This window comes from Columba livia, chromosome 36 (assembly GCF_036013475.1).
Source record: "Columba livia isolate bColLiv1 breed racing homer chromosome 36, bColLiv1.pat.W.v2, whole genome shotgun sequence".
NCBI classification, from domain to species: Eukaryota; Metazoa; Chordata; class Aves; order Columbiformes; family Columbidae; genus Columba; species Columba livia.
The window spans coordinates 333,262-359,022 of record NC_088637.1 but is presented as its reverse complement, the minus strand read 5'-3'; the positions used below and the strand labels follow the sequence as shown (position 1 = coordinate 359,022).

At 56.5% G+C, this 25,761-nt stretch overlaps 2 protein-coding genes across 3 annotated transcripts in view; both read left to right on the top strand.

Moving 5' to 3' along the window:
- Nucleotides 1-6,354, top strand: part of RBM23 (RNA binding motif protein 23) — a 30,163-nt gene extending 23,809 nt beyond the window's left edge. For both annotated transcript variants that reach the window (XM_065044361.1, XM_065044360.1), the window contains exons 14-16: nt 2,189-2,275; nt 4,086-4,144; nt 6,067-6,354. In XM_065044361.1, the coding sequence (XP_064900433.1) occupies nt 2,189-2,275; nt 4,086-4,144 (146 nt within the window). In that variant the 3' untranslated portion in view covers nt 6,067-6,354. The remainder of the gene's footprint in view (nt 1-2,188; nt 2,276-4,085; nt 4,145-6,066) is intronic.
- Nucleotides 6,355-11,364: 5,010 nt separating this feature from the next.
- Nucleotides 11,365-25,324, top strand: LOC135576957 (protein-glutamine gamma-glutamyltransferase K-like). Its single transcript, XM_065044357.1, has 5 exons — nt 11,365-11,521; nt 13,698-13,951; nt 19,647-19,826; nt 22,447-22,722; nt 25,023-25,324. Exons 2-5 carry the CDS (start codon nt 13,702-13,704, stop codon nt 25,307-25,309), a joined length of 993 nt encoding a protein of 330 aa, XP_064900429.1. The 5' UTR covers nt 11,365-11,521; nt 13,698-13,701; the 3' UTR covers nt 25,310-25,324.
- The last annotated feature ends 437 nt before the right edge of the window (nt 25,325-25,761 follow it).

Sequence of the window (25,761 nt, the reverse complement as noted above, 5' to 3'; positions counted from 1 at the left end):
CCCTAACTTGTGGGTCCCGGGGTGGTTATGGGTCTCTGCCCCCTAACTTGTGGGTCTGCCCCCTAACTTGTGGGTCTGCCCCCTAACTTGTGGGTCTGCCCCCTAACTTGTGGGTCTGCCCCATAACTTGTGGGTCCCGGGGTGGTTATTGGTCTGTGCCCCATAACTTGTGGGTCTGCCCCCTAACTTGTGGGTCCCGGGGTGGTTATTGGTCTGTGCCCCATAACTTGTGGGTCTGCCCCCTAACTTGTGGGTCCCGGGGTGGTTATGGGTCTGTGCCCCATAACTTGTGGGTCTGCCCCCTAACTTGTGGGTCCCGGGGTGGTTATGGGTCTCTGCCCCCTAACTTGTGGGTCTGCCCCCTAACTTGTGGGTCCCGGGGTGGTTATGGGTCTCTGCCCCATAACTTGTGGGTCTGCCCCATAACTTGTGGGTCTGCCCCCTAACTTGTGGGTCCTGGGGTGGTTATGGGTCTGTGCCCCCTAACTTGTGGGTCTGCCCCATAACTTGTGGGTCTGCCCCCTAACTTGTGGGTCCCGGGGTGGTTATGGGTCTCTGCCCCCTAACTTGTGGGTCTGCCCCATAGCTTGTGGGTCCCAGGGTGGTTATGGGTCTCTGCCCCATAACTTGTGGGTCTGCCCCATAACTTGTGGGTCTGCCCCATAGCTTGTGGGTCCCAGGGTGGTTATGGGTCTCTGCCCCATAACTTGTGGGTCTGCCCCATAACTTGTGGGTCCCGGGGTGGTTATGGGTCTCTGCCCCCTAACTTGTGGGTCTGCCCCATAACTTGTGGGTCTGCCCCCTAACTTGTGGGTCCCGGGGTGGTTATGGGTCTGTGCCCCATAACTTGTGGGTCTGCCCCATAACTTGTGGGTCTGCCCCCTAACTTGTGGGTCCCGGGGTGGTTATGGGTCTCTGCCCCCTAACTTGTGGGTCTGCCCCATAGCTTGTGGGTCCCAGGGTGGTTATGGGTCTCTGCCCCATAACTTGTGGGTCTGCCCCATAACTTGTGGGTCCCGGGGTGGTTATGGGTCTCTGCCCCCTAACTTGTGGGTCTGCCCCATAACTTGTGGGTCCCGGGGTGGTTATGGGTCTCTGCCCCATAACTTGTGGGTCTGCCCCATAACTTGTGGGTCTGCCCCCTAACTTGTGGGTCCCGGGGTGGTTATGGGTCTCTGCCCCATAACTTGTGGGTCTGCCCCATAACTTGTGGGTCCCGGGGTGGTTATGGGTCTCTGCCCCCTAACTTGTGGGTCTGCCCCATAACTTGTGGGTCTGCCCCCTAACTTGTGGGTCCCGGGGTGGTTATGGGTCTCTGCCCCCTAACTTGTGGGTCTGCCCCCTAACTTGTGGGTCTGCCCCATAACTTGTGGGTCCTGGGGTGGTTATGGGTCTCTGCCCCATAACTTGTGGGTCCCGGCGTGGTTATGGGTCTCTGCCCCCTAACTTGTGGGTCTGCCCCATAACTTGTGGGTCCCGGGGTGGTTATTGGTCTGTGCCGCATAACTTGTGGGTCTGCCCCCTAACTTGTGGGTCTGCCCCATAGCTTGTGTGTCCCAGGGTGGTTATGGGTCTCTGCCCCATAACTTGTGGGTCTGCCCCATAACTTGTGGGTCTGCCCCATAACTTGTGGGTCCCGGGGTGGTTATGGGTCTCTGCCCCATAACTTGTGGGTCTGCCCCATAACTTGTGGGTCCCGGGGTGGTTATGGGTCTCTGCCCCCTAACTTGTGGGTCTGCCCCATAACTTGTGGGTCTGCCCCATAACTTGTGGGTCTGCCCCATAACTTGTGGGTCCCGGGGTGGTTATGGGTCTGTGCCCCCTAACTTGTGGGTCTGCCCCATAACTTGTGGGTCCCAGGGTGGTTATGGGTCTCTGCCCCCTAACTTGTGGGTCTGCCCCATAACTTGTGGGTCTGCCCCATAACTTGTGGGTCCTGGGGTGGTTATGGGTCTCTGCCCCACAACTTGTGGGTCTGTCCCCTAACTTGTGGGTCTGTGCCCCCTAACTTGTGGGACCCGGGGTGGTTATGGGTCTCTGCCCCCTAACTTGTGGGTCTGCCCCCTAACTTGTGGGTCTGCCCCATAACTTGTGGGTCCCAGGGTGGTTATGGGTCTGTGCCCCATAACTTGTGGGTCTGCCCCATAACTTGTGGGTCTGCCCCATAACTTGTGGGTCTGCCCCCCAGGCTCGGGGCTGCAGCTGCCCCCCCCGGCCCTGCAGCTCAATGGGGCGACGCTGCCACTTGGGGGGCTGAGCCCCGCGGCGCTCACGGGTACGTGTGGGGCGCACTTGGGGGGCGGGGGGGGCTATGGGGCTGGATCTATGGGGCTGGATCTATGGGGCTGGGGGGGATCTATGGGGCTGGATCTATGGGGCTGGGGCTGGATCTGTGGGCTGGGGGGGATCTATGGGGCTGGATCTATGGGGCTGGATCTATGGGGCTGGGGGGGGATCTATGGGGCTGGATCTATGGGGCTGGATCTATGGGGCTGGATCTGTGGGTCTGCCCCATAACTTGTGGGTCTGCCCCATAGATCTATGGGTCAATTGCATCAATTTTGAGCCAATTTGGTTCAATTTTGGGTCCATTTGTCTCAATTTTGGGTCAATTTTGGGTCATTTTGGGTCAATTTTGGGTCATTTTGAGTTAATTTTGGGCCAATTTGGTTCAATTTTGGGCCAATTTGAGTCAATTTTGTTCAATTTTGGGTTAATTTTGGGTCAATTTTGTTCAATTTTGGGTCCATTTGGTTCAATTTTGAGTCAATTTGTGTTAATTTTGAGCCAATTTGGTTCAATTTTGGGTCATTTTGGGTCCATTTGAGTCAATTTTGAGCCCATTTGGTTCAATTTTGGGTTAATTTTGGGTCAATTTTGTTCAATTTTGAGCTAATTTTGTTCAATTTTGGGTCCATTTGGTTCAATTTTGGGTGAATTTGGGTCAATTTGGGTCAATTTTGAGCCTATTTGGTTCAATTTTGGGTCAATTTTGTTCAATTTTGGGTGAATTTGGGTCAATTTGGGGTCAATTTGGGTCAATTTTGAGTCAATTTGGTTCAATTTTGGGTCATTTTCGGTCCATTTGAGTCAATTTGGAGCCAATTTGGGTCAATTTTGGGTCAATTTTGTTCAATTTTGGGTGAATTTGGTTCAATTTTGGGTGAATTTGGGTCAATTTTGGGTGAATTTGGGTCAATTTTGGGTCAATTTTGAGCCAATTTGGTTCAATTTTGGGCCAATTTGAGTCAATTTTGGGTCAATTTTGTTCAATTTGGGGTCAATTTGGGTCAATTTTGAGCCAATTTGATTCAATTTTGGGTCATTTTGGGTCCATTTGAGTCAATTTTGGGTCAATTTTGTTCAATTTTGAGCCAATTTTGTTCAATTTTGAGCCAATTTGGTTCAATTTTGGGTCAATTTTGTTCAATTTTGGGTCAATTTGAGTCAATTTTGTTCAATTTTGGGTCAATTTTGAGCCAATTTGGTTCAGTTTTGGGTTAATTTTGGGTCAATTTGGTTCAATTTTGGGTCAATTTTGGGTTAATTTTGGGTCAATTTGGTTCAATTTTGGGTCCATTTTGTTCAATTTTGGGTGAATTTGGGTCAATTTGGGGTCAATTTGGGTCAATTTTGAGCCCATTTGGTTCAATTTTGGGCCAATTTGGTTCAATTTTGAGCAAATTTGTTTCAATTTTGGGCGGATTTGGTTCAATTTTGGGCGGATTTGTTTCAATTTTGGGCGGATTTGGGTCAATTTTGGGCGGATTTGGTTCAATTTTGAGCCCATTTGGTTCAATTTTGGGCGGATTTGGGTCAATTTTGGGCGGACTTGTTTCAATTTTGGGCGGATTTGGGTCAATTTTGGGCGGTTTTGTTTCAATTCTGGGCGGATTTGTTTCAATTTTGGGCGGATTTGGTTCAATTCTGGGCGGTTTTGTTTCAATTCTGGGCGGTTTTGTTTCAATTTTGGGCGGTTTTGTTTCAATTTTGGGCGGATTTGTTTCAATTCTGGGCGGATTTGGGTCAATTTTGGGCGGATTTGGCTCATTTTGGGCGGTTTTCCCCGTTTTGGGCTGTTCCAGCGCTCAACCTGTCTCAGTGCCTCTCGCTCTCGGGGCTCTTCACCCCCCCCAGCATCTGAGTGAGGGCGGGGCCTGGGGGGGGCGGGGCCTGGGGGGGCGGGGCCTGGGGGGGGCGGGGCCTGGGGTGGGCGGGGCCTGGGGTGGGCGGGGCCAGGGGTGGGGGGTATGGGGTGGAGGGTATGGGGTGGCTAATAGAGAGTAATGGAAGGGAGGTGGGTGGGGCTTGGGGTGGGAGGGGCTCGGGGTGGGAGGGGCCTGGGGGTGGGCGGGGCCAGGGGTGGGCGGGGTTTGGGGGGTTATGGGGTGGGAGGGGTATGGGGTGGCTAATAGGGGTAATGGAAGGGAGGTGGGTGGGGCTTGGGGTGGGAGGGGCTCGGGGTGGGAGGGGCCTGGGGTGGGAGGAGCCAGGGGTGGGAGGGGTTTGGGGTGGGAGGGGCCTGGGGGGGGCGGGGTTTGGGGGGTTAAAGGGAGGGTATGGGGTGGCTAATAGAGAGTAATGGAAGGGGGGGGGGTAAAGAGGGCGGGGCTTGGGGTGGGCGGGGCCTGGGGTGGGCGGGGTTTGGGGGGTTATGGGGTGGGAGGGGTATGGGGTGGCTAATAGGGGTAATGGAAGGGAGGTGGGTGGGGCTTGGGGTGGGAGGGGTTTGGGGTGGGAGGGGCCAGGGGTGGGCGGGGCTCTGGGTGGGAGGTGCTTGAGGTGGGCGTGGCCTGGGGTGGGCGGGGCTCGGCGTGGGCGGGGCCTGGGGTGGGGGGTATGGGGTGGCTAATAGAGAGTAATGGAAGGGGGGGTAAAGAGGGCGGGGCTTGGGGTGGGCGGGGCCTGGGGTGGGCGGGGCCAGGGGTGGGCGGGGCCAGGGGTGGGAGGGGTTTGGGGGTTATGGGGTGGGGGGGTATGGGGTGGCTAATAGGGGTAATGGGAATAGGGGTGGGAGGGGCCTGGGGTGGGAGGGGCTCTGGGTGGGAGGGGCCAGGGCGTGGGCGGGGCCTGGGGGGGCGGGGCTCGGCGTGGGCGGGGCCTGGGGAGTTAAAGGGGGGGTATGGGGTGGCCTAATAGAGAGTAATGGGAGGTGGGTGGGGCTTTGGGGTGGGCGGGGCTTGGGTGGGAGGGGTTTGGGGTGGGAGGGGCTTGGGGTGGGAGGGGTTTGGGGTGGGCGGGGCTTGGGGGGTTAAAGGGAGGGTATGGGGTGGCTAATAGGGGTAATGGGAATAGGGGTGGGAGGGGCCTGGGATGGGCGGGGCTCGGGGTGGGAGGGGCTTAGGATGGGAGGGACCTAGGGTGGGTGGGGCTTTGGGGTGGGCGGGGCTTGGGATGGAAAAGGCTTTGGGTGGGAGGGGTTTTGGGGGGCGGGGCTTGGGGTGGGCGGGGCTTGGGGGTTAAAGGGGGGTGTGGGGTTGCCTAATGGAAAGGGGGGGTTAAAGGGGGCGGGGCTTGGGGTGGGCGGGGCTCGGAGTGGGTGGGGGTGGGGGCTTAAAGGGGGTGGGGCTTAAGGGGTTGGCTGATGGGGTAAAGGGGGTGGAGCTTAAAGGGGGCGGGGCTTAAAGGGGGGTCCCTAATAGGGGTTTAAGGGGGTGGAGTTTAAAGGGGGCGGGGCTTGAGGGGTTGGCTGGTGGGTAAAGGGAGGGGCGGGGCTTAAAGGGGGCGGGGCTTAAGGGGTTGGCTGATAGGGGTTTAAGGGGGTGGGGCTTAAAGGGGGCGGGGCTTATGGGGTTGCCTAATAGGGGTAAAGGGTGGGGGGGGTGGTATGGGGGTCCCTAATAGGGGCTAAAGGGGGCGGGGCTTATAGGGGGCGGGGCTTAAAGGGGGCCCGAATAGGGGCTAAAGGGGGCGGGGCTTAAAGGGGGCGGGGCTTAAAGAAGTCCCTAATAGGGGCTAAAGGGGGCGGGGCTTAAAGGGGGCGGGGCTTAAAGGGATCCCTAATAGGGGCTTAAAGGGGCGTGGTTTAAAGGGGGCGGGGCTTAACCCCTCTCTTTGTTTCCCCAGGTAACGAGGCTCCACCCCCCCACCCCCCCCCCACCCCGAGGAGGCTCCGCCCCTTTCCCTCCCAGCCCCGCCCCCCCCCCCCTTCGGCGGGGCGGGGCCGAGCGGGAGGGGGCGGGGCCTGCGAGAGGCCACGCCCACCCACCCCCCCTCCCCCCCCCCAAGGTGATTTTTGGGGGGATTTTTATTTGTTTTGGGTCGTTTTTTTTCCCCGTTTTTCGGGTTTTTTTGTGTCTTTCCCGGAAATAAAAAAAAAAAAAACAGCAAAAAAGCCAAAAAGGTGGAAATTGACCCATTGACCCCTTGACCCCTTGACCCATTGACCCCTTGACCCATTGACCCCTTGACCCATTGACCCCTTGACCCCATTGACCCATTGACCCCTTGACCCCATTGACCCCATTGACCCATTGACCCCATTGTCCCCATTGCCCCAATGGACCCAGGAGTTCGGGAGGGGACCCAGGAGTTCGGGAGGGACCCAGGAGTGCCCCAAGGGACCCAGGAGTGCCCCAAGGGACCCAGGAGTTTGGGAGGGACCCAGGAATGCCCCAAGGGACCCAGGAATGCGGGTGGGACCCAGGAGTGCCCCAAGGGACCCAGGAGTTCGGGAGGGACCCAGGAGTTCAGGAGGGACCCAGGAGTGCCCCAAGGGACCCAGGAGTTCAGGAGGGACCCAGGAGTGCCCCAAGGGACCCAGGAATGCGGGTGGGACCCAGGAGTGCTCTAAGGGACCCAGGAGTGCCCCACGGAACCCAGGAGTTCGGGAGGGACCCAGGAGTGCCCCAAGGGACCCAGGAGTTTGGGAGGGACCCAGGAATGCCCCAAGGGACCCAGGAATGCGGGTGGGACCCAGGAGTGCCCCAAGGGACCCAGGAGTTCAGGAGGGACCCAGGAGTTCAGGAGGGACCCAGGAGTGCCCCAAGGGACCCAGGAGTTCAGGAGGGACCCAGGAGTGCCCCAAGGGACCCAGGAATGCGGGTGGGACCCAGGAGTGCTCTAAGGGACCCAGGAGTGCCCCACGGAACCCAGGAGTTCGGGAGGGACCCAGGAGTGCCCCAAGGGACCCAGGAGTTTGGGAGGGACCCAGGAATGCCCCAAGGGACCCAGGAATGCGGGTGGGACCCAGGAGTGCCCCAAGGGACCCAGGAGTTCGGGAGGGACCCAGGAGTTCAGGAGGGACCCAGGAGTGCCCCAAGGGACCCAGGAGTTCAGGAGGGACCCAGGAGTGCCCCAAGGGACCCAGGAATGCGGGTGGGACCCAGGAGTGCTCTAAGGGACCCAGGAGTGCCCCACGGAACCCAGGAGTTCGGGAGGGACCCAGGAGTGCCCCAAGGGACCCAGGAGTGCCCCAACGGACCCAGGAGTTCGGGAGGGACCCAGGAGTGCCCCAAGGGACCCAGGAGTACCCCAAGGGACCCAGGAGTTCGGGAGGGACCCAGGAATGCCCCAAGGGACCCAGGAATGCGGGTGGGACCCAGGAGTGCTCTAAGGGACCCAGGAGTGCCCCGTGGAACCCAGGAGCGCAGGGAGGGACCCAGGAGTGCCCCAAGGGACCCAGGCGTCCGGGCGGGGCGTGGCAGCGGCCAAACCTGTTCCTCCGCTCGGCGGTTACGTCAGCGCTTGCCAAATAGTGACCCATAGGAACCCCCCATTGCCACATAGTGACCCATAGGAACCCCATAGGAACCCCCTATAGCCACATAGTGACCCATAGGAACCCCCTATGGCCATATAGTGACCCATAGGAACCCCCTATAGCCATATAGTGACCCATAGGAACCCCATAGGAACCCCATAGGAACCCCCATTGCCATATAGTGACCCATAGGAACCCCCTATAGCCACATAGTGACCCATAGGAACCCCATAGACCCCCCCATTGCCATATAGTGACCCATAGGAACCCCATAGACCCCCCTATTGCCATATAGTGACCCATAGGAACCCCATAGACCCCCCTATTGCCATATAGTGACCCATAGGAACCCCATAGACCCCATATAGTGACCCATAGGAACCCCCTATAGCCATATAGTGACCCATAGGATCCCCATAGACCCCCCCATTGCCATATAGTGACCCATAGGAACCCCATAGACCCCCTATTGCCATATAGTGACCCATAGGAACCACATAGACCCCCCCATTGCCATATAGTGACCCATAGGAACCCCATAGACCCCATATAATGACCCATAGGATCCCCATAGACCCCCCATTGCCATATAGTGACCCATAGGAACCCCCTATAGCCACATAGTGACCCATAGGAACCCCCCATTGCCATATAGTGACCCATAGGAACCACATAGACCCCCCCATTGCCATATAGTGACCCATAGGAACCCCATAGACCCCATATAATGACCCATAGGATCCCCATAGACCCCCCATTGCCATATAGTGACCCATAGGAACCCCCTATAGCCACATAGTGACCCATAGGAACCCCCCATTGCCATATAGTGACCCATAGGAACCCCATAGGAACCCCCTATAGCCATATAGTGACCCATAGGAACCCCCTATAGCCATATAGTGACCCATAGGAACCCCATAGACCCCCTATTGCCATATAGTGACCCATAGGAACCCCCTATAGCCACATAGTGACCCATAGGAACCCCATAGGAACCCCCTATAGCCATATAGTGACCCATAGGAACCCCCTATAGCCATATAGTGACCCATAGGAACCCCATAGACCCCATATAGTGACCCATAGGAACCCCATAGAACCCCCATTGCCATATAGTGACCCATAGGAACCCCATAGACCCCATATAGTGACCCATAGGAACCACATAGACCCCATATAGTGACCCATAGGAACCCCATAGACCCCCCATTGCCAAATAGTGACCCATAGGAACCCCATAGACCCCATATAGTGACCCATAGGAACCCCATAGGAACCCCCTATTGCCATATAGTGACCCATAGGAACCCCCTATGGCCATATAGTGACCCATAGGAACCCCATAGACCCCCCTATTGCCATATAGTGACCCATAGGAACCCCATAGACCCCATATAGTGACCCATAGGAACCCCATAGGAACCCCATAGACCCCATATAATGACCCATAGGATCCCCATAGACCCCCCCATTGCCATATAGTGACCCATAGGAACCCCATAGACCCCATATAGTGACCCATAGACCCCATATAATGACCCACAGGAACCCCATAGACCCCCCCATTGCCATATAGTGACCCATAGGAACCCCATAGACCCCCCTATTGCCATATAGTGACCCATAGGAACCCCATAGGAACCCCATAGACCCCATATAATGACCCATAGGAACCCCATAGACCCCATATAGTGACCCATAGGAACCCCATAGACCCCATATAATGACCCATAGGAACCCCATAGACCCCATATAGTGACCCATAGGAACCCCATAGACCCCCCTATTGCCATATAGTGACCCATAGGAACCCCATAGGAACCCCCATTGCCATATAGTGACCCATAGGAACCCCATAGACCCCATATAATGACCCATAGGAACCCCATAGACCCCATATAGTGACCCATAGGAACCCCATAGACCCCCCTATTGCCATATAGTGACCCATAGGAACCCCATAGGAACCCCCATTGCCATATAGTGACCCATAGGAACCCCATAGACCCCATATAATGACCCATAGGAACCCCATAGACCCCATATAGTGACCCATAGGAACCCCATAGACCCCATATAATGACCCATAGGAACCCCATAGACCCCATATAGTGACCCATAGGAACCCCATAGACCCCCCTATTGCCATATAGTGACCCATAGGAACCCCATAGGAACCCCCATTGCCATATAGTGACCCATAGGAACCCCATAGACCCCATATAATGACCCATAGGAACCCCATAGACCCCATATAGTGACCCATAGGAACCCCATAGACCCCCCTATTGCCATATAGTGACCCATAGGAACCCCATAGGAACCCCCATTGCCATATAGTGACCCATAGGAACCCCATAGACCCCATATAGTGACCCATAGGAACCCCATAGACCCCATATAGTGACCCATAGGAACCCCATAGACCCCATATAGTGACCCATAGGAACCCCATAGGAACCCCCTACTGCCATATAATGACCCATAGGAACCCCATAGACCCCCCCATTGCCATATAGTGACCCATAGGAACCCCATAGACCCCATATAGTGACCCATAGGAACCCCATAGACCCCCCTATAGCCACATAGTGACCCATAGGAACCCCATAGACCCCATATAGTGACCCATAGGAACCCCATAGGAACCCCCATTGCCATATAGTGACCCATAGGAACCCCATAGACCCCCCTATTGCCATATAGTGACCCATAGGAACCCCCTATAGCCATATAGTGACCCATAGGAACCCCATAGACCCCCCTATTGCCATATAGTGACCCATAGGAACCCCATAGGAACCCCCATTGCCAAATAGTGACCCATAGGAACCCCCTATAGCCACATAGTGACCCATAGGAACCCCCTATAGCCACATAGTGACCCATAGGAACCCCCTATAGCCACATAGTGACCCATAGGAACCCCATAGGAACCCCCTATAGCCATATAGTGACCCATAGGAACCCCATAGGAACCCCCTATAGCCATATAGTGACCCATAGGAACCCCCTATAGCCATATAGTGACCCATAGGAACCCCCTATAGCCATATAGTGACCCATAGGAACCCCATAGGAACCCCCATTGCCATATAGTGACCCATAGGAACCCCATAGGAACCCCCTATAGCCACATAGTGACCCATAGGAACCCCATAGGAACCCCCATTGCCATATAGTGACCCATAGGAACCCCATAGGAACCCCCTATAGCCACATAGTGACCCATAGGAACCCCATAGACCCCATATAGTGACCCATAGGAACCCCCTATTGCCATATAGTGACCCATAGGAACCCCATAGGAACCCCCTATTGCCATATAGTGACCCATAGGAACCCCATAGACCCCATATAGTGACCCATAGGAACCCCATAGACCCCATATAGTGACCCATAGGATCCCCATACCCCCCCATTGCCATATAGTGACCCATAGGAACCCCATAGGAACCCCATAGACCCCATATAGTGACCCATAGACCCCATATAGTGACCCATAGGATCCCCATAGACCCCATATAGTGACCCATAGACCCCATATAGTGACCCATAGGATCCCCATACCCCCCCATTGCCATATAGTGACCCATAGACCCCATATAGTGACCCATAGGATCCCCATAGGCCCCCATTGCCATACACTGATCCATTGGGATCCCCGCAGGCCCCGCCCCCTCGGCTACGAGCGGCTGTGGGGCAATCGGGGGCGTGTCCCGCGCGGGCCACGCCCCTTCCTGTCCCGGCCACGCCCCCTCGCCCACTCATTGACCGGAGCGCGGGGGAGCGGGAGCGACCGGGAGATACTGGGAGGTAACTGGTTATACTGGGAGATACTGGGGGTCACTGGTTATACTGGGAGGTACTGGGGGTCACTGGTTATACTGGGAGGTAACTGGTTATACTGGGAGGTTACTGGTTATACTGGGGGGTACTGGGGGGTCACTGGTTATACTGGGAGGTAACTGGTTATACTGGGAGGTTACTGGGGGTCACTGGTTATACTGGGGGGTACTGGGGGGTCACTGGTTATACTGGGAGGTAACTGGTTATACTGGGGGGGTCACTGGGGGGGTAACTGGGGGTCACTGGTTATACTGGGAGGGGTCACTGGTTATACTGGGAGGTACTGGGGGGTCACTGGTTATACTGGGAGGTACTGGGAGTCATTGGGGGGGTCACTGGTTATACTGGGAGGGTCACTGGTTATACTGGGGGTCACTGGTTATACTGGGGGTCACTGGTTATACTGGGGGGTCACTGGTTATACTGGGGGGTCACTGGTTATACTGGGGGTCACTGGTTATACTGGGAGGGTCACTGGTTATACTGGGAGGGTCACTGGTTATACTGGGAGGGTCACTGGTTATACTGGGAGGGTCACTGGTTTTACTGGGGGGTCACTGGTTATACTGGGGGGTCACTGGTTATACTGGGAGAGGTCACTGGTTATACTGGGGGGGTCACTGGTTATACTGGGGGTCACTGGTTATACTGGGGGGGTCACTGGTTATACTGGGGGGTCACTGGTTATACTGGGGGGTCACTGGTTATACTGGGGGGGGTCACTGGTTATACTGGGAGGTATTGGGGGTTAACTGGGGGGTCACTGGTTATACTGGGAGTTACTGGGGGGGTAACTGGTTATACTGGGAGGTACAGGGGGGTCACTGGTTATACTGGGAGATACTGGGGGGGGTCACTGGTTATACTGGGGGGGTCACTGGGAGCACTGGGAGGGGCCACTGGGAGTCACTGGTTATACTGGGGGGGTTACTGGTTATACTGGGAGGTAACTTGGAGTCATTGGGGGGGTCACTGGTCATACTGGGAGACATTGGGGGGGTAACTGGGACATACTGGGGGGTCACTGGTTATACTGGGAGTCATTGGGGGGTCACTGGGAGCACTGGGGGGGTCACTGGTTATACTGGGGGGTCACTGGGGGGGTAACTGGGGGTCACTGGTTATACTGGGAGGGGTCACTGGTTATACTGGGAGGCACTGGGAGCACTGGGAGCACTGGGAGGGGCCACTGGGAGTCACTGGGAGTCACTGGGAGTCACTGGGAGGGGTTTACTGGCCAAACTGGGGGAACTGGTCGGACTGGGAACGCGCCCGGACGCCTGGGTCCCTGCGGCGCCGGGGGGGCGGGGCCAAACTGGGCGGGGCTGGGAGCTACTGGGGGGGTCACTGGTCCATACTGGGTCTTATTGGTCCATACTGGGTGTTACTGGTCCATACTGGGTGTTACTGGTCTATACTGGGAGGGGCTACTGGTCTATACTGGGTGTTACTGGTCTATACTGGGTCTTACTGGTCTATACTGGGAGGAACTGGGTGGGTGGTTTGAGGGCTCTTACTGGTCTATAATGGTCCATACTGGTCTATAATGGCCCATACTGGTCTATAATGGTCCATACTGGTCTATAATGGCCCATACTGGTTTATAATGGTCCATACTGGTTTCCTGTGTGGGTTCCTCTGGCTCTTACTGGTTTATACTGGGAGGGACCCAGAGGCTTCAATGGGGGTCTTACTGGCCCATACTGGTCCACACTGGTCCATACTGGCCCATACTGGTCCACACTGGTCCATACTGGTCCACACTGGTCCATACTGGTCCATACTGGTCTATACTGGTATGGGTCCGTACTGGTCCCTAGTGGTCCCTAGTGGCCTGTATCGACCCATACTGGCCCATAGTGGTCTATACTGGTCCATACTGGTCCATACTGGTCCATACTGGTCCATACTGGTCTATACTGGTATGGGTCCGTACTGGTCCCTAGTGGCCTGTATCGACCCATACTGGTCCATACTGGCCCATACTGGCCCATACTGGTCCATACTGGTCCATACTGGTCTATACTGGTATGGGTCCGTACTGGTCCCTAGTGGCCTGTATCGACCCATACTGGCCCATACTGGTCTATACTGGTCCATACTGGCCCATACTGGTCCATACTGGTCCATACTGGTCCCACAGCCCCATGCCGGACGCCGACCCCCGCCTGGACCGGGGCCGCTGGGCGGCCGCAAGTCTCCGCCCCCTCCCGGAGGCCCCGCCCCCTTCGTCCTCCTCCTCCTCCGCAAGCCCCGCCCCCCGCGGCCACGCCCCCCGCGGGCTCTGGCGCCGATTGGCCGGCTGCTGCGGCTGCTGTCGCCGGGCGGGGCGGGAAGATTGGGACCCCCAGCCGGGGGAGGTGCCGGGGACACGCCCCCCCCAGCGGATACGCCCAGGTGGGGGAGGGGCGCTATGGGGCGCCCCATAGCGGGGATGGGGGGCCCTATGGGGCTGGGGTCCCCATTGGGTTCTATGGGGCTGGGGGTCCCATGTGGGTCTGGGGTCCCCATTGGGTTCTATGGGGATGGGGGTCCCTATGGGGCTGGGGGTCCCATGTGGGTCTGGGGTCCCCATTGGGTTCTATGGGTCTGGGGGTCCCATGTGGGTCTGGGGTCCCCATTGGGTTCTATGGGGCTGGGGTCCCCATTGGCTTCTATGGGGCTGGGGGTCCCATGTGGGTCTGGGGTCCCCATTGGGTTCTATGGGGCTGGGGTCCCATGAGGGTCTGGGGTCCCCATTGGGTTCTATGGGGCTGGGGGTCCCATGTGGGTCTGGGGTCCCCATTGGGTTCTATGGGTCTGGGGTCCCATGTGGGTCTGGGGTCCCCATTGGGTTCTATGGGGCTGGGGGTCCCATGTGGGTCTGGGGTCCCCATTGGGTTCTATGGGGCTGGGGGTCACATGTGGGTCTGGGGTCCCCATTGGGTTCTATGGGGCTGGGGGTCCCATGTGGGTCTGGGGTCCCCATTGGGTTCTATGGGGCTGGGGTCCCCATTGGGTTCTATGGGTCTGGGGTCCCATGTGGGTCTGGGGTCCCCATTGGGTTCTATGGGTCTGGGGTCCCATGTGGGTCTGGGGTCCCCATTGGGTTCTATGGGGGTGGGGGTCCCTATGGGGCTGGGGTCCCCATTGGGTTCTATGGGGCTGGGGGTCCCATGTGGGTCTGGGGTCCCCATTGGGTTCTATGGGGCTGGGGTCCCCATTGGGTTCTATGGGGCTGGGGGTCCCATGTGGGTCTGGGGTCCCCATTGGGTTCTATGGGGCTGGGGGTCCCTATGGGGCTGGGGGTCCCATGTGGGTCTGGGGTCCCCATTGGGTTCTATGGGGCTGGGGGTCCCTATGGGTCTGGGGTCCCCATTGGGTTCTATGGGGCTGGGGGTCCCTATGGGGCTGGGGGTCCCATGTGGGTCTGGGGTCCCCATTGGGTTCTATGGGGCTGGGGGTCCCATGTGGGTCTGGGGTCCCCATTGGGTTCTATGGGGCTGGGGTCCCCATTGGGTTCTATGGGTCTGGGGTCCCATGTGGGTCTGGGGTCCCCATTGGGTTCTATGGGGCTGGGGGTCCCATGTGGGTCTGGGGTCCCCATTGGGTTCTATGGGTCTGGGGTCCCCATTGGGTTCTATGGGTCTGGGGTCCCATGTGGGTCTGGGGTCCCCATTGGCTTCTATGGGTCTGGGGTCCCCATTGGGTTCTATGGGGCTGGGGGTCCCATGTGGGTCTGGGTCCCCATTGGGTTCTATGGGGCTGGGGTTCCCATTGGGTTCTATGGGGCTGGGGGTCCCATGTGGGTCTGGGGTCCCCATTGGGTTCTATGGGGCTGGGGGTCCCATTGGGTTCTATGGGTCTGGGGTCCCCATTGGGTTCTATGGGGCTGGGGTCCCATGTGGGTCTGGGGTCCCCATTGGGTTCTATGGGGCTGGGGGTCCCATGTGGGTCTGGGGTCCCCATTGGGTTCTATGGGGCTGGGGGTCCCATGTGGGTCTGGGGTCCCCATTGGGTTCTATGGGGCTGGGGGGTCCCATGTGGGTCTGGGGTCCCCATTGGGTTCTATGGGTCTGGGGTCCCCATTGGGTTCTATGGGGCTGGGGTCCCCATTGGGTTCTATGGGTCTGGGGTCCCATGTGGGCCTGGGGTCCCCATTGGGTTCTATGGGGCTGGGGGGCCCTATGGGTCTGGGGTCCCCATTGGGTTCTATGGGTCTGGGGTCCCCATTGGGTTCTATGGGTCTGGGGTCACATGTGGGTCTGGGGTCCCCATTGGGTTCTATGGGGCTGGGGGGCCCTATGGGTCTGGGGTCCCCATTGGGTTCTATGGGTCTGGGGTCCCCATTGGGTTCTATGGGTCTGGGGTCCCATGTGGGTCTGGGGTCCCCATTGGGTTCTATGGGGGTGGGGGTCCCTATGGGGCTGGGGTCCCCATTGGGTTCTATGGGGCTGGGGTCCCCATTGGGTTCTATGGGGCTGGGGGTCCCATGTGGGTCTGGGGTCCCCATTGGGTTCTATGGGGCTGGGGGTCCCATGAGGGTCTGGGGTCCCCATTGGGTTCTATGGGGCTGGGGGTCCCATGTGGGTCTGGGGTCCCCATTGGGTTCTATGGGGCTGGGGGTCCCATGTGGGTCTGGGGTCCCCATTGGGTTCTATGGGGCTGGGGGTCCCATGTGGGTCTGGGGTCCCCATTGGGTTCTATGGGGCTGGGGGTCCCTATGGGTCTGGGGTCCCCATTGGGTTCTATGGGGCTGGGGGTCCCTATGGGGCTGGGGTCCCCATTGGGTTCTATGGGGCTGGGGTCCCCATTGGGTTCTATGGGGCTGGGGGTCCCATGTGGGTCTGGGGTCCCCATTGGGTTCTATGGGGCTGGGGGTCCCATGAGGGTCTGGGGTCCCCATTGGGTTCTATGGGGCTGGGGGTCCCATGTGGGTCTGGGGTCCCCATTGGGTTCTATGGGGCTGGGGGTCCCATGTGGGTCTGGGGTCCCCATTGGGTTCTATGGGGCTGGGGGTCCCATGTGGGTCTGGGGTCCCCATTGGGTTCTATGGGTCTGGGGTCCCATGTGGGTCTGGGGTCCCCATTGGGTTCTATGGGGCTGGGGGCCCCATGTGGGTCTGGGGTCCCCATTGGGTTCTATGGGGCTGGGGTCCCCATTGGGTTCTATGGGGCTGGGGGTCCCATGTGGGTCTGGGGTCCCCATTGGCTTCTATGGGGCTGGGGGGCCCTATGGGGCTGGGGTCCCCATTGGGTTCTATGGGTCTGGGGAGCCCATTGGGTTCTATGGGGCTGGGGGTCCCATGTGGGTCTGGGGTCCCCATTGGGTTCTATGGGGCTGGGGGTCCCATGTGGGTCTGGGGTCCCCATTGGGTTCTATGGGGCTGGGGGTCCCTATGGGGCTGGGGGTCCCATGTGGGTCTGGGGTCCCCATTGGGTTCTATGGGTCTGGGGGTCCCATGTGGGTCTGGGGTCCCCATTGGGTTCTATGGGTCTGGGGTCCCCATTGGGTTCTATGGGGCTGGGGTCCCCATTGGGTTCTATGGGGCTGGGGGTCCCATGTGGGTCTGGGGTCCCCATTGGGTTCTATGGGGCTGGGGGTCCCATGTGGGTCTGGGGTCCCCATTGGGTTCTATGGGGCTGGGGGTCCCATGTGGGTCTGGGGTCCCCATTGGGTTCTATGGGGCTGGGGTCACATGTGGGTCTGGGGTCCCCATTGGGTTCTATGGGGCTGGGGGTCCCTATGGGGCTGGGGTCCCCATTGGGTTCTATGGGTCTGGGGTCCCATGTGGGTCTGGGGTCCCCATTGGGTTCTATGGGGCTGGGGGTCCCTATGGGGCTGGGGTCCCCATTGGGTTCTATGGGGCTGGGGGTCCCATGTGGGTCTGGGGTCCCCATTGGGTTCTGTGGGTCTGGGGTCCCCATTGCGTTCTATGGGGCTGGGGGTCCCATGTGGGTCTGGGGTCCCCATTGGGTTCTATGGGGCTGGGGGTCCCATGTGGGTCTGGGGTCCCCATTGGGTTCTGTGGGTCTGGGGTCCCCATTGGGTTCTATGGGGCTGGGGGTCCCATGTGGGTCTGGGGTCCCCATTGGGTTCTATGGGGCTGGGGGTCCCATGTGGGTCTGGGGTCCCCATTGGGTTCTATGGGTCTGGGGTCCCCATTGTGTTCTATGGGGCTGGGGGTCCCTATGGGTCTGGGGTCCCCATTGGGTTCTATGGGTCTGGGGTCCCCATTGGGTTCTATGGGGCTGGGGGTCCCTATGGGTCTGGGGTCCCCATTGGGTTCTATGGGGCTGGGGGTCCCCATTGGGTTCTATGGGGCTGGGGGTCCCATGTGGGTCTGGGGTCCCCATTGGGTTCTATGGGTCTGGGGTCCCATGTGGGTCTGGGGTCCCCATTGGGTTCTATGGGGCTGGGGTCCCCATTGGGTTCTATGGGGCTGGGGGTCCCTATGGGTCTGGGGTCCCCATTGGGTTCTATGGGTCTGGGGTCCCATGTGGGTCTGGGGTCCCCATTGGGTTCTATGGGGCTGGGGTCCCCATTGGGTTCTATGGGGCTGGGGGTCCCTATGGGTCTGGGGTCCCCATTGGGTTCTATGGGTCTGGGGTCCCCATTGGGTTCTATGGGGTTGGGCTTCCTATAGGGATTAAAAGGCAGTTTCGGGGCTCCCCATTAATATTAAAGTCGGTTTCAAGGCCCCCCCAACCCTTTTTCCCACCGGTTGCCGGGCAGATTTCGAGCTCCGTCTCTTCCCCACAAGCCTATTGGTCCCCATGGGGGCATTTTGGGGGCTCCCCGTTAATCCTAAAGGCATTTTGGGGGCTCCCCATTAATATTAAAAGCAGTTTCAAGCCTCCCCGTTAATATTAAAGAAGGTTTCCAGGCCCCCGAACCCTTTTTCCCGCCGGTTGCCGGGCAGATTTCGACCTCCGTCTCTTCCCCACAACCCTATTGGTCCCCACGGGGGCATTTTGGGGGCTCCCCATTAATCCTAAAGGCATTTTGGGGGCTCCCCATTAGTCCTAAAGGCATTTTGGGGGCTCCCCATTATTATTGAATGCAGTTTCAAGGCCCCCAACCCTTTTTTTTGCCGGTTGCCGGGCAGATTTCCACCGGTTGCCGGGCAGATTTCGACCTCCTTCTCTTCCCCACAACCCTATTGGTCCCCACGGGGGCATTTTGGGGGCTCCCCATTAATCCTAAAGGCATTTTGGGGGCTCCCCATTATTATTGAATGCAGTTTCAAGGCCCCCCAACCCTTTTTCCCGCCGGTTGCCGGGCAGATTTCAACCTCCGTCTCTTCCCCACAACCCTATTGGTCCCTATGGGAGCATTTTGGGGGCTCCCCATTAATCCTAAAGGCATTTTGGGGGCTCCCCATTAGTCCTAAGGGCATTTTGGAGGCTCCCCATTAATATTAAAAGCAGTTTCAAGCCTCCCCGTTAATATTAAAGTCGGTTTCCAGGCCCCCCAACCCTTTTTCCCGCCGGTTGCCGGGCAGATTTCGACCTCCGTCTCTTCCCCACAACCCTATTGGTCCCCATGGGGGCATTTTGGGGGCTCCCCATTAATCCTAAAGGCATTTTGGGGGCTCCCCATTAATATTAAAAGCGGTTTCAAGCCTCCCCATTAATATTGAATGCGGTTTCAAGGCCCCCAACCCTTTTTTTTGCCGGTTGCCGGGCAGATTTCCACCGGTTGCCGGGCAGATTTCAAGCTCCATCTCTTCCCCACAACCCTATTGGTCCCCATGGGGGCATTTTGGGGGCTCCCCATTAATCCTAAAGGCATTTTGGGGGCTCCCCATTAATCCTAAAGGCATTTTGGGGGCTCCCCATTAATATTAAAGGCTGTTTCGAGGCTCCCCATTAATATTAAAGTCAGTTTCGAGGCCCCCCAACCCTTTTTCCCACTGGTTGCCGGGCAGATTTCGACCCCCATCTCTTCCCCACAACCCTATTGGTCCCCATGGGGGCATTTTGGGGGCTCCCCATTAATCCTAAAGGCATTTTGGGGGCTCCCCATTATTATTGAATGCAGTTTCAAGGCCCCCCAACCCTTTTTCCCTCCGGTTGCCGGGCAGATTTCAACCTCCGTCTCTTCCCCGCAGGCCTATTGGTCCCCACGGGGCTGGTGCTGGGCTCGGCAGCCAATCGCGTGGCTCACCACACGGCGGCCTTCGCCGGCCCCCTGCTGGTGGTGAGGCGGGGCCAGCCCTTCGAGCTCCGCCTCCTGCTGCCCCGCCCCTTCGACCCCGAGGGCGACGCCCTGTGCGTGGAGCTGCTGCTGGGTGAGCGCTGGGGGGCGCTATGGGGCGCTATGGGGCGCTATGGGGCGCTATGGGGCGCTATGGGGCGCTATGGGGCGCTGGGGGGCAGCTATGGGGCGCTATGGGCGCTATGGGGTTCTAGACCCTCCCATTGGCTCCCATTGGCTCCCATTGGCTCCCATTGGCTTCCATTGGCTCCCATTGGCTCCCATTGGCTCCCATTGGCTCCCATTGGCTTCCATGGGGCGCTATGGGGCTCCATTGGCTTGCATTGGCTTCCATTGGCTTCCATTGGGCCATATGGGGCTCTATGGGGCGCTATGGGGCGCTATGGGGTTCTAGACCCTCCCATTGGCTCCCATTGGCTCCCATTGGCTTCCATTGGCTCCCATTGGCTCCCATTGGCTTCCATTGGCTTCCATTGGGCCATATGGGGCTCTATGGGGCGCTATGGGGCGCTATGGGGCACTATGGGGTTCTAGAGCCTCCCATTGGCTCCCATTGGCTTCCATTGGCTCCCATTGGCTTCCATTGGCTTCCATTGGCTCCCATTGACTCCCATTGGGCTCTATGGGGCTCTATGGGGCGCTATGGGGCACTATGGGGCTCCCATTGGCTCCCATTGGCTCCCATTTGGCTTCCATTGGCTTCCATTGGCTCCCATTGGGCTCTATGGGGCGCTATGGGGCTCTATGGGGTTCTAGAGCCTCCCATTGGCTCCCATTGGCTCCCATTGGCTCCCATTGGCTCCCATTGGCTTCCATTGGCTCCCATTGGCTCCCATTGGGCTCTATGGGGCTCTATGGGGCGCTATGGGGCGCTATGGGGTTCTAGACCCTCCCATTGGCTCCCATTGGCTTCCATTGGCTCCCATTGGCTCCCATTGGCTTCCATTGGCTTCCATTGGCTCCCATTGGGCCATATGGGGCGCTATGGGGCGCTATGGGGTTCCTGAGCCTCCCATTGGCTCCCATTGGCTCCCATTGGCTTCCATTGGCTCCCATTGGGCTCTATGGGGCGCTATGGGGCGCTATGGGGTTCTAGACCCTCCCATTGGCTCCCATTGGCTCCCATTGGCTTCCATTGGCTTCCATTGGCTTCCATTGGCTCCCATTGGCTCCCATTGGCTCCCGTTGGGCTCTATGGGGCGCTATGGGGTTCTAGACCATCCCATTGGCTCCCATTGGCTCCCATTGGCTCCCATTGGCTTCCATTGGCTTCCATTGGGCCATATGGGGCGCTATGGGGTGCTATGGGGCTCCCATTGGCTCCCATTGGCTCCCATTGGCTCCCATTGGCTTCCATTGGCTTCCATTGGCTCCCATTGGCTTCCATTGGCTCCCATTGGCTCCCATTGGCTTCCATTGGCTCCCATTGGCTCCCATTGGCTCCCATTGGGCTATATGGGGCGCTATGGGGCGCTATGGGGCGCTATGGGGCGCTATGGGGCGCTATGGGGTTCTAGACCCTCCCATTGGCTCCCATTGGCTCCCATTGGCTTCCATTGGCTTCCATTGGCTTCCATTGGCTCCCATTGGCTCCCATTGGCTCCCGTTGGGCTCTATGGGGCGCTATGGGGTTCTAGACCATCCCATTGGCTCCCATTGGCTCCCATTGGCTCCCATTGGCTTCCATTGGCTTCCATTGGGCCATATGGGGCGCTATGGGGTGCTATGGGGCTCCCATTGGCTCCCATTGGCTCCCATTGGCTCCCATTGGCTTCCATTGGCTTCCATTGGCTCCCATTGGCTTCCATTGGCTCCCATTGGCTCCCATTGGCTTCCATTGGCTCCCATTGGCTCCCATTGGCTCCCATTGGGCTATATGGGGCGCTATGGGGCGCTATGGGGCGCTATGGGGCGCTATGGGGCGCTATGGGGTTCTAGACCCTCCCATTGGCTCCCATTGGCTCCCATTGGCTTCCATTGGCTCCCATTGGCTCCCATTGGCTTCCATTGGCTTCCATTGGCTTTCATTGGGCTCTATGGGGCGCTATGGGGCGCTATGGGGCGCTATGGGGCACTATGGGCGCTATGGGGCGCTATGGGGCTCTAGACCCTCCCATTGGCTCCCATTGGCTCCCATTGGCTCCCATTGGCTTCCATTGGCCCCCATTGGCTCCCATTGGCTCCCATTGGATTCCATTGGGCCATATGGGGCTCTATGGGGCGCTATGGGGCGCTATGGGGCGCTATGGGGTTCTAGACCCTCCCATTGGCTCCCATTGTCTCCCATTGGCTTCCATTGGCTCCCATTGGCTCCCATTGACTCCCATTGGCTTCCATTGGCTCCCATTGGCTCCCATTGGCTTCCATTGGCTCCCATTGGCTCCCATTGGCTCCCATTGGCTCCCATTGGGCCATATGGGGCGCTATGGGGCGCTATGGGGCGCTATGGGGCGCTATGGGGTTCTAGACCCTCCCATTGGCTCCCATTGGCTCCCATTGGCTCCCATTGACTCCCATTGGCTTCTATGGGGCGCTATGGGTCTCTATGGGTCTCTATGGGTCCCTATGGGTCCCTATGGGTCCCTATGGGTCTCTATGGGTCTCTATGGGTCCCTATGGGTCCCTATGGTCTCTATAGGTCCCTATAGGTCCCTACGGCCCCACGCCCTCTCTGATTGGCCGCCTCCCCTTAGGCCCCACCCCCCAGGTGGCCAAAGGCACCCACGTCCTCATCCCATTGGGCGAGCGCTCGGCCACGGGTTGGATGGCGGAAGTGGCGGGAGAGGAGGCGGAGCCGGAGGGGGCGGGGCCAGGAGGCCACGCCCTCATCCTCAACCTATCGGCGCCGCCGGACGCTCCCATTGGCCGGTACCGAGTGAGCGTCAAGACCAGGACGGGGGAGGGGGAGTTCGCCGCCCCCTTCAGCCCCGGAAATGACGTCGTGTTGCTGTTCAACCCCTGGTGCCCAGGTGGGGGAGGGGCGGGGGGAGGGGGGGGGGAGGGGGAGGGGGGAGGGGGAGGGGAGGGGGGGAGATTTGGGGGGAAATTGAAGAATTTGAGGGGGAAATTTGGGGGGAAATTGATAATTTTGGGGGGGATTTGGGGGAGTTTGAAGAATTTTGGGGGAAATTTGGGGGAATTTGGCAATTTTGGGGGGGATTTGGGGGGAAATTTGGCAATTTTGGGGGGAATTTGGGTAAATTTGATAATTTTGGGGGGAATTTGGCAATTTTGAGGGAATTTTGGGGGAAATTTGACAATTTTGGGGGAAATTTGGGGGGAATTTGGCAATTTTGAGGGAATTTTGGGGGAAATTTGGGGGAAATTTGACAATTTTGGGGGGAAATTTGAGGAAAATTTGGGGAAAATTGACAGTTTTGGGGAAATTTGGGAGAAATTTGACAATTTGGGGGAAAATTGGGGGAAATTTGACAATTTTGGGGAAAATTTGGGGGAAATTTGGGAGAAATTTGACAATTTGGGGAGAAAATTTGGGGGAAATTTGAACAATTTTGGGGGAAAATCTGGGGGAAATTTGGGAGAAATTTGACAATTTTGGGGGAAAAATTTGGGAAATTTGGGTAAAAATTGGGGAAAATTTGGGGGAAATTTGACAATTTTGGGAGAAAATTTGGGGGGAAATTTGACAATTTTAGGGGAAATTTGGGGGAAATTTGGGATAAATTTGACAATTTTGGGGGAAAAATTTGGGAAATTTGGGGGAAAATTGGGGAAAATTTGGGGGAAATTTGACAATTTTGGGGGAAAATTTGGGGGAAATTTGACAATTTTGGGGGAAATTTGGGGGAAATTTGGGGGAAATTTGGGATAAATTAGACAATTTGGGGGGAAAAATTTGGGAAATTTGGGGAAAAATTGGGGAAAATTTGGGGAAAATTTGACAATTTTGGGGGAAAATTTGGGGGAAATTTGAACAATTTTGGGGGAAATTTTGGGGGAAATTTTGGGGAAACTTGACAAATTGGGGGGGAAATTTGGGGAAAATTTGATAATTTTGTGGGGAAATGGTGAAAATTTGAGGTGAAATTTGACAATTTTGGGGGAAATTTGGGGGAAATTTGGGGAAATTTGACAATTTTTAGGGGGGAATTTGGGGGTAATTTGGGAATTTTGGGGGAATTTTGGGGGAAATTTGGGGGAAATTTGGGGAAATTTGACATTTTTGGGGGGAATTTGGGGGGAAATTTGGGAGAAATTTGACATTTTGGGGGAAAAATGGGGAAAATTTGGTTGGAAATTGATAATTTTGGGGGAATTTGGGGAAATTTGATAATATTGGGGGGAAATTTGGGGAAATTTGACAATTTTTGGGAAAAAATTGGGAAATTTTGGGGAAAATTGGGGAAAATTTGGGGGGAAATTTGGGTAAATTTGACAATTTGGGGGGAAAATTTGGGGGAAATTTGATAATTTTGGGGGGAAATGGGGAAAATTTGGGGGAAAATTTGGGGAAAATTTGACAATTTTGGGGAAAATTTGGGAAAATTTGGGGAAAATTTGATAATTTTGGGGGAAATTTGGGGGAAAATCTGGGGGAAATTTGGGGGAAATTTGTCAATTTGGGGGAAATTTGGGGGAAATTTGACAATTTTGGGGGGAAAATTTGGGGGAAAATTTTGGGGTAATTTTGGGGGAAAATTTGGGGGCAAAATTTGACAATTTTGGGGGAAGATTTGGGGAAAATTTTGGGGAAATTTGACAATATTGGGAAATTTTGGGGGAAATTTGACAATTTTGGGGGGAAAATTTTGGGGGGAATTTGGGGAGAAATTTGACAATTTTGGGGGAAAATTTGGGGCAAAATTTGTGGATTTCAAGGGGACATTTGGGGGGGAAACTTTGGGGGAAATTTTGGGGAAATTTTAATCAAAAATTGGGGGAAAATTGGGGTGAAATTTGTCAATTTTGATTTGAAATTTGGGTGGAAATCTGAGGAGAAATTTGACAGTTTTGGGCGGGAAATTTTGGGGGAAAATTCGGGCTGAAACTTGACGGGAAATTTGGGGCGAGATTTGACAATTTTGGGGCGAAATTTGGGGCGAAATTTGAGGTGAAAACGTTCAAACCTGAGGCAAAATTTTGGGGCCTAACTTGGTCAAACTTGGGCCTAAATTGGTCAAATTTGGGCCTAAATTGCTCAATTTGGGGCCGAAATTGGTCAATTTTGGGTCGAAATTTTCAAATTTGGGGTCGAAATTTTCGAATTTTGGGTCAAAACGGGTGAATTTTGGGTGCGTGCGCCCCCCAGAGGACGCGGTGTTCATGGAGCCCACGAGCGACCTCGACGAGTTCGTCCTTAACGAGAGCGGGACGATCTTCTACGGCACCGAGGAGCAGATCGCCGAACGCGCCTGGAATTACGGCCAGGTACCCAAAATTCCCGCTTTTCCACCCAAAATTCCGACTCGGCGACCCCGAATTCATCACGTTCGGCCCAAAAATGGTGGAAATCGGCCCAAAAACGGCGGAAATCGGCCCAAAAATGGGCGAGTTGGGCCTAAAAAGGGACAAGTTGGGGTGGGAGTGGGAGACTAGGCCGCAAAAATTTGGGGGTTTTGGGGGGAAATTGAGGAGTTTTGGGCAAAATTTGGGGGGTTTTGGGGTGGAAAGTTGGGGGGATTTCATCCTGAAAATACGGGGCTGAAATTTGGGGGATTTTGGGCCAAAATTTGAGGGATTTTGGGCTGAAATTGAGGGATTTGGGGCTGAAAATTTGGGGGATTTTGGCCCCAAAATGGGGGAATTTCATCCTGAAATTTGGGAAATTTTGGCCTGAAATTGAGGGATTTTGGGTCAAAATTTGAAGGATTTTGGGCCTGAAATTTGGAGGGAATTTGGCACAAAATTTGGGGAATTTCATCCTGAAAATTTGGGGGATTTGGGGCCAAAATTTGGGGGATTTTGGGCTGAAATTTGGGGGAATTTTGGGCCCAAAATGGGGGAATTTCATCCTGAAATTTGGGAAATTTTGGCCTGAAATTGAAGGA

Bases quoted from the DNA above. Each gene is read 5' to 3' on its own strand.
- LOC135576957 (XM_065044357.1), top strand. From the start codon at position 13,702: ATGCCGGACGCCGACCCCCGCCTGGACCGGGGCCGCTGGGCGGCCGCA. The intron at 13,952-19,646 runs GTGGGGGAGGGG...TCTTCCCCGCAG, and splicing joins CCCCCAGCGGATACGCCCAG to GCCTATTGGTCCCCACGGGG. The intron at 19,827-22,446 runs GTGAGCGCTGGG...GCCTCCCCTTAG, and splicing joins GTGCGTGGAGCTGCTGCTGG to GCCCCACCCCCCAGGTGGCC.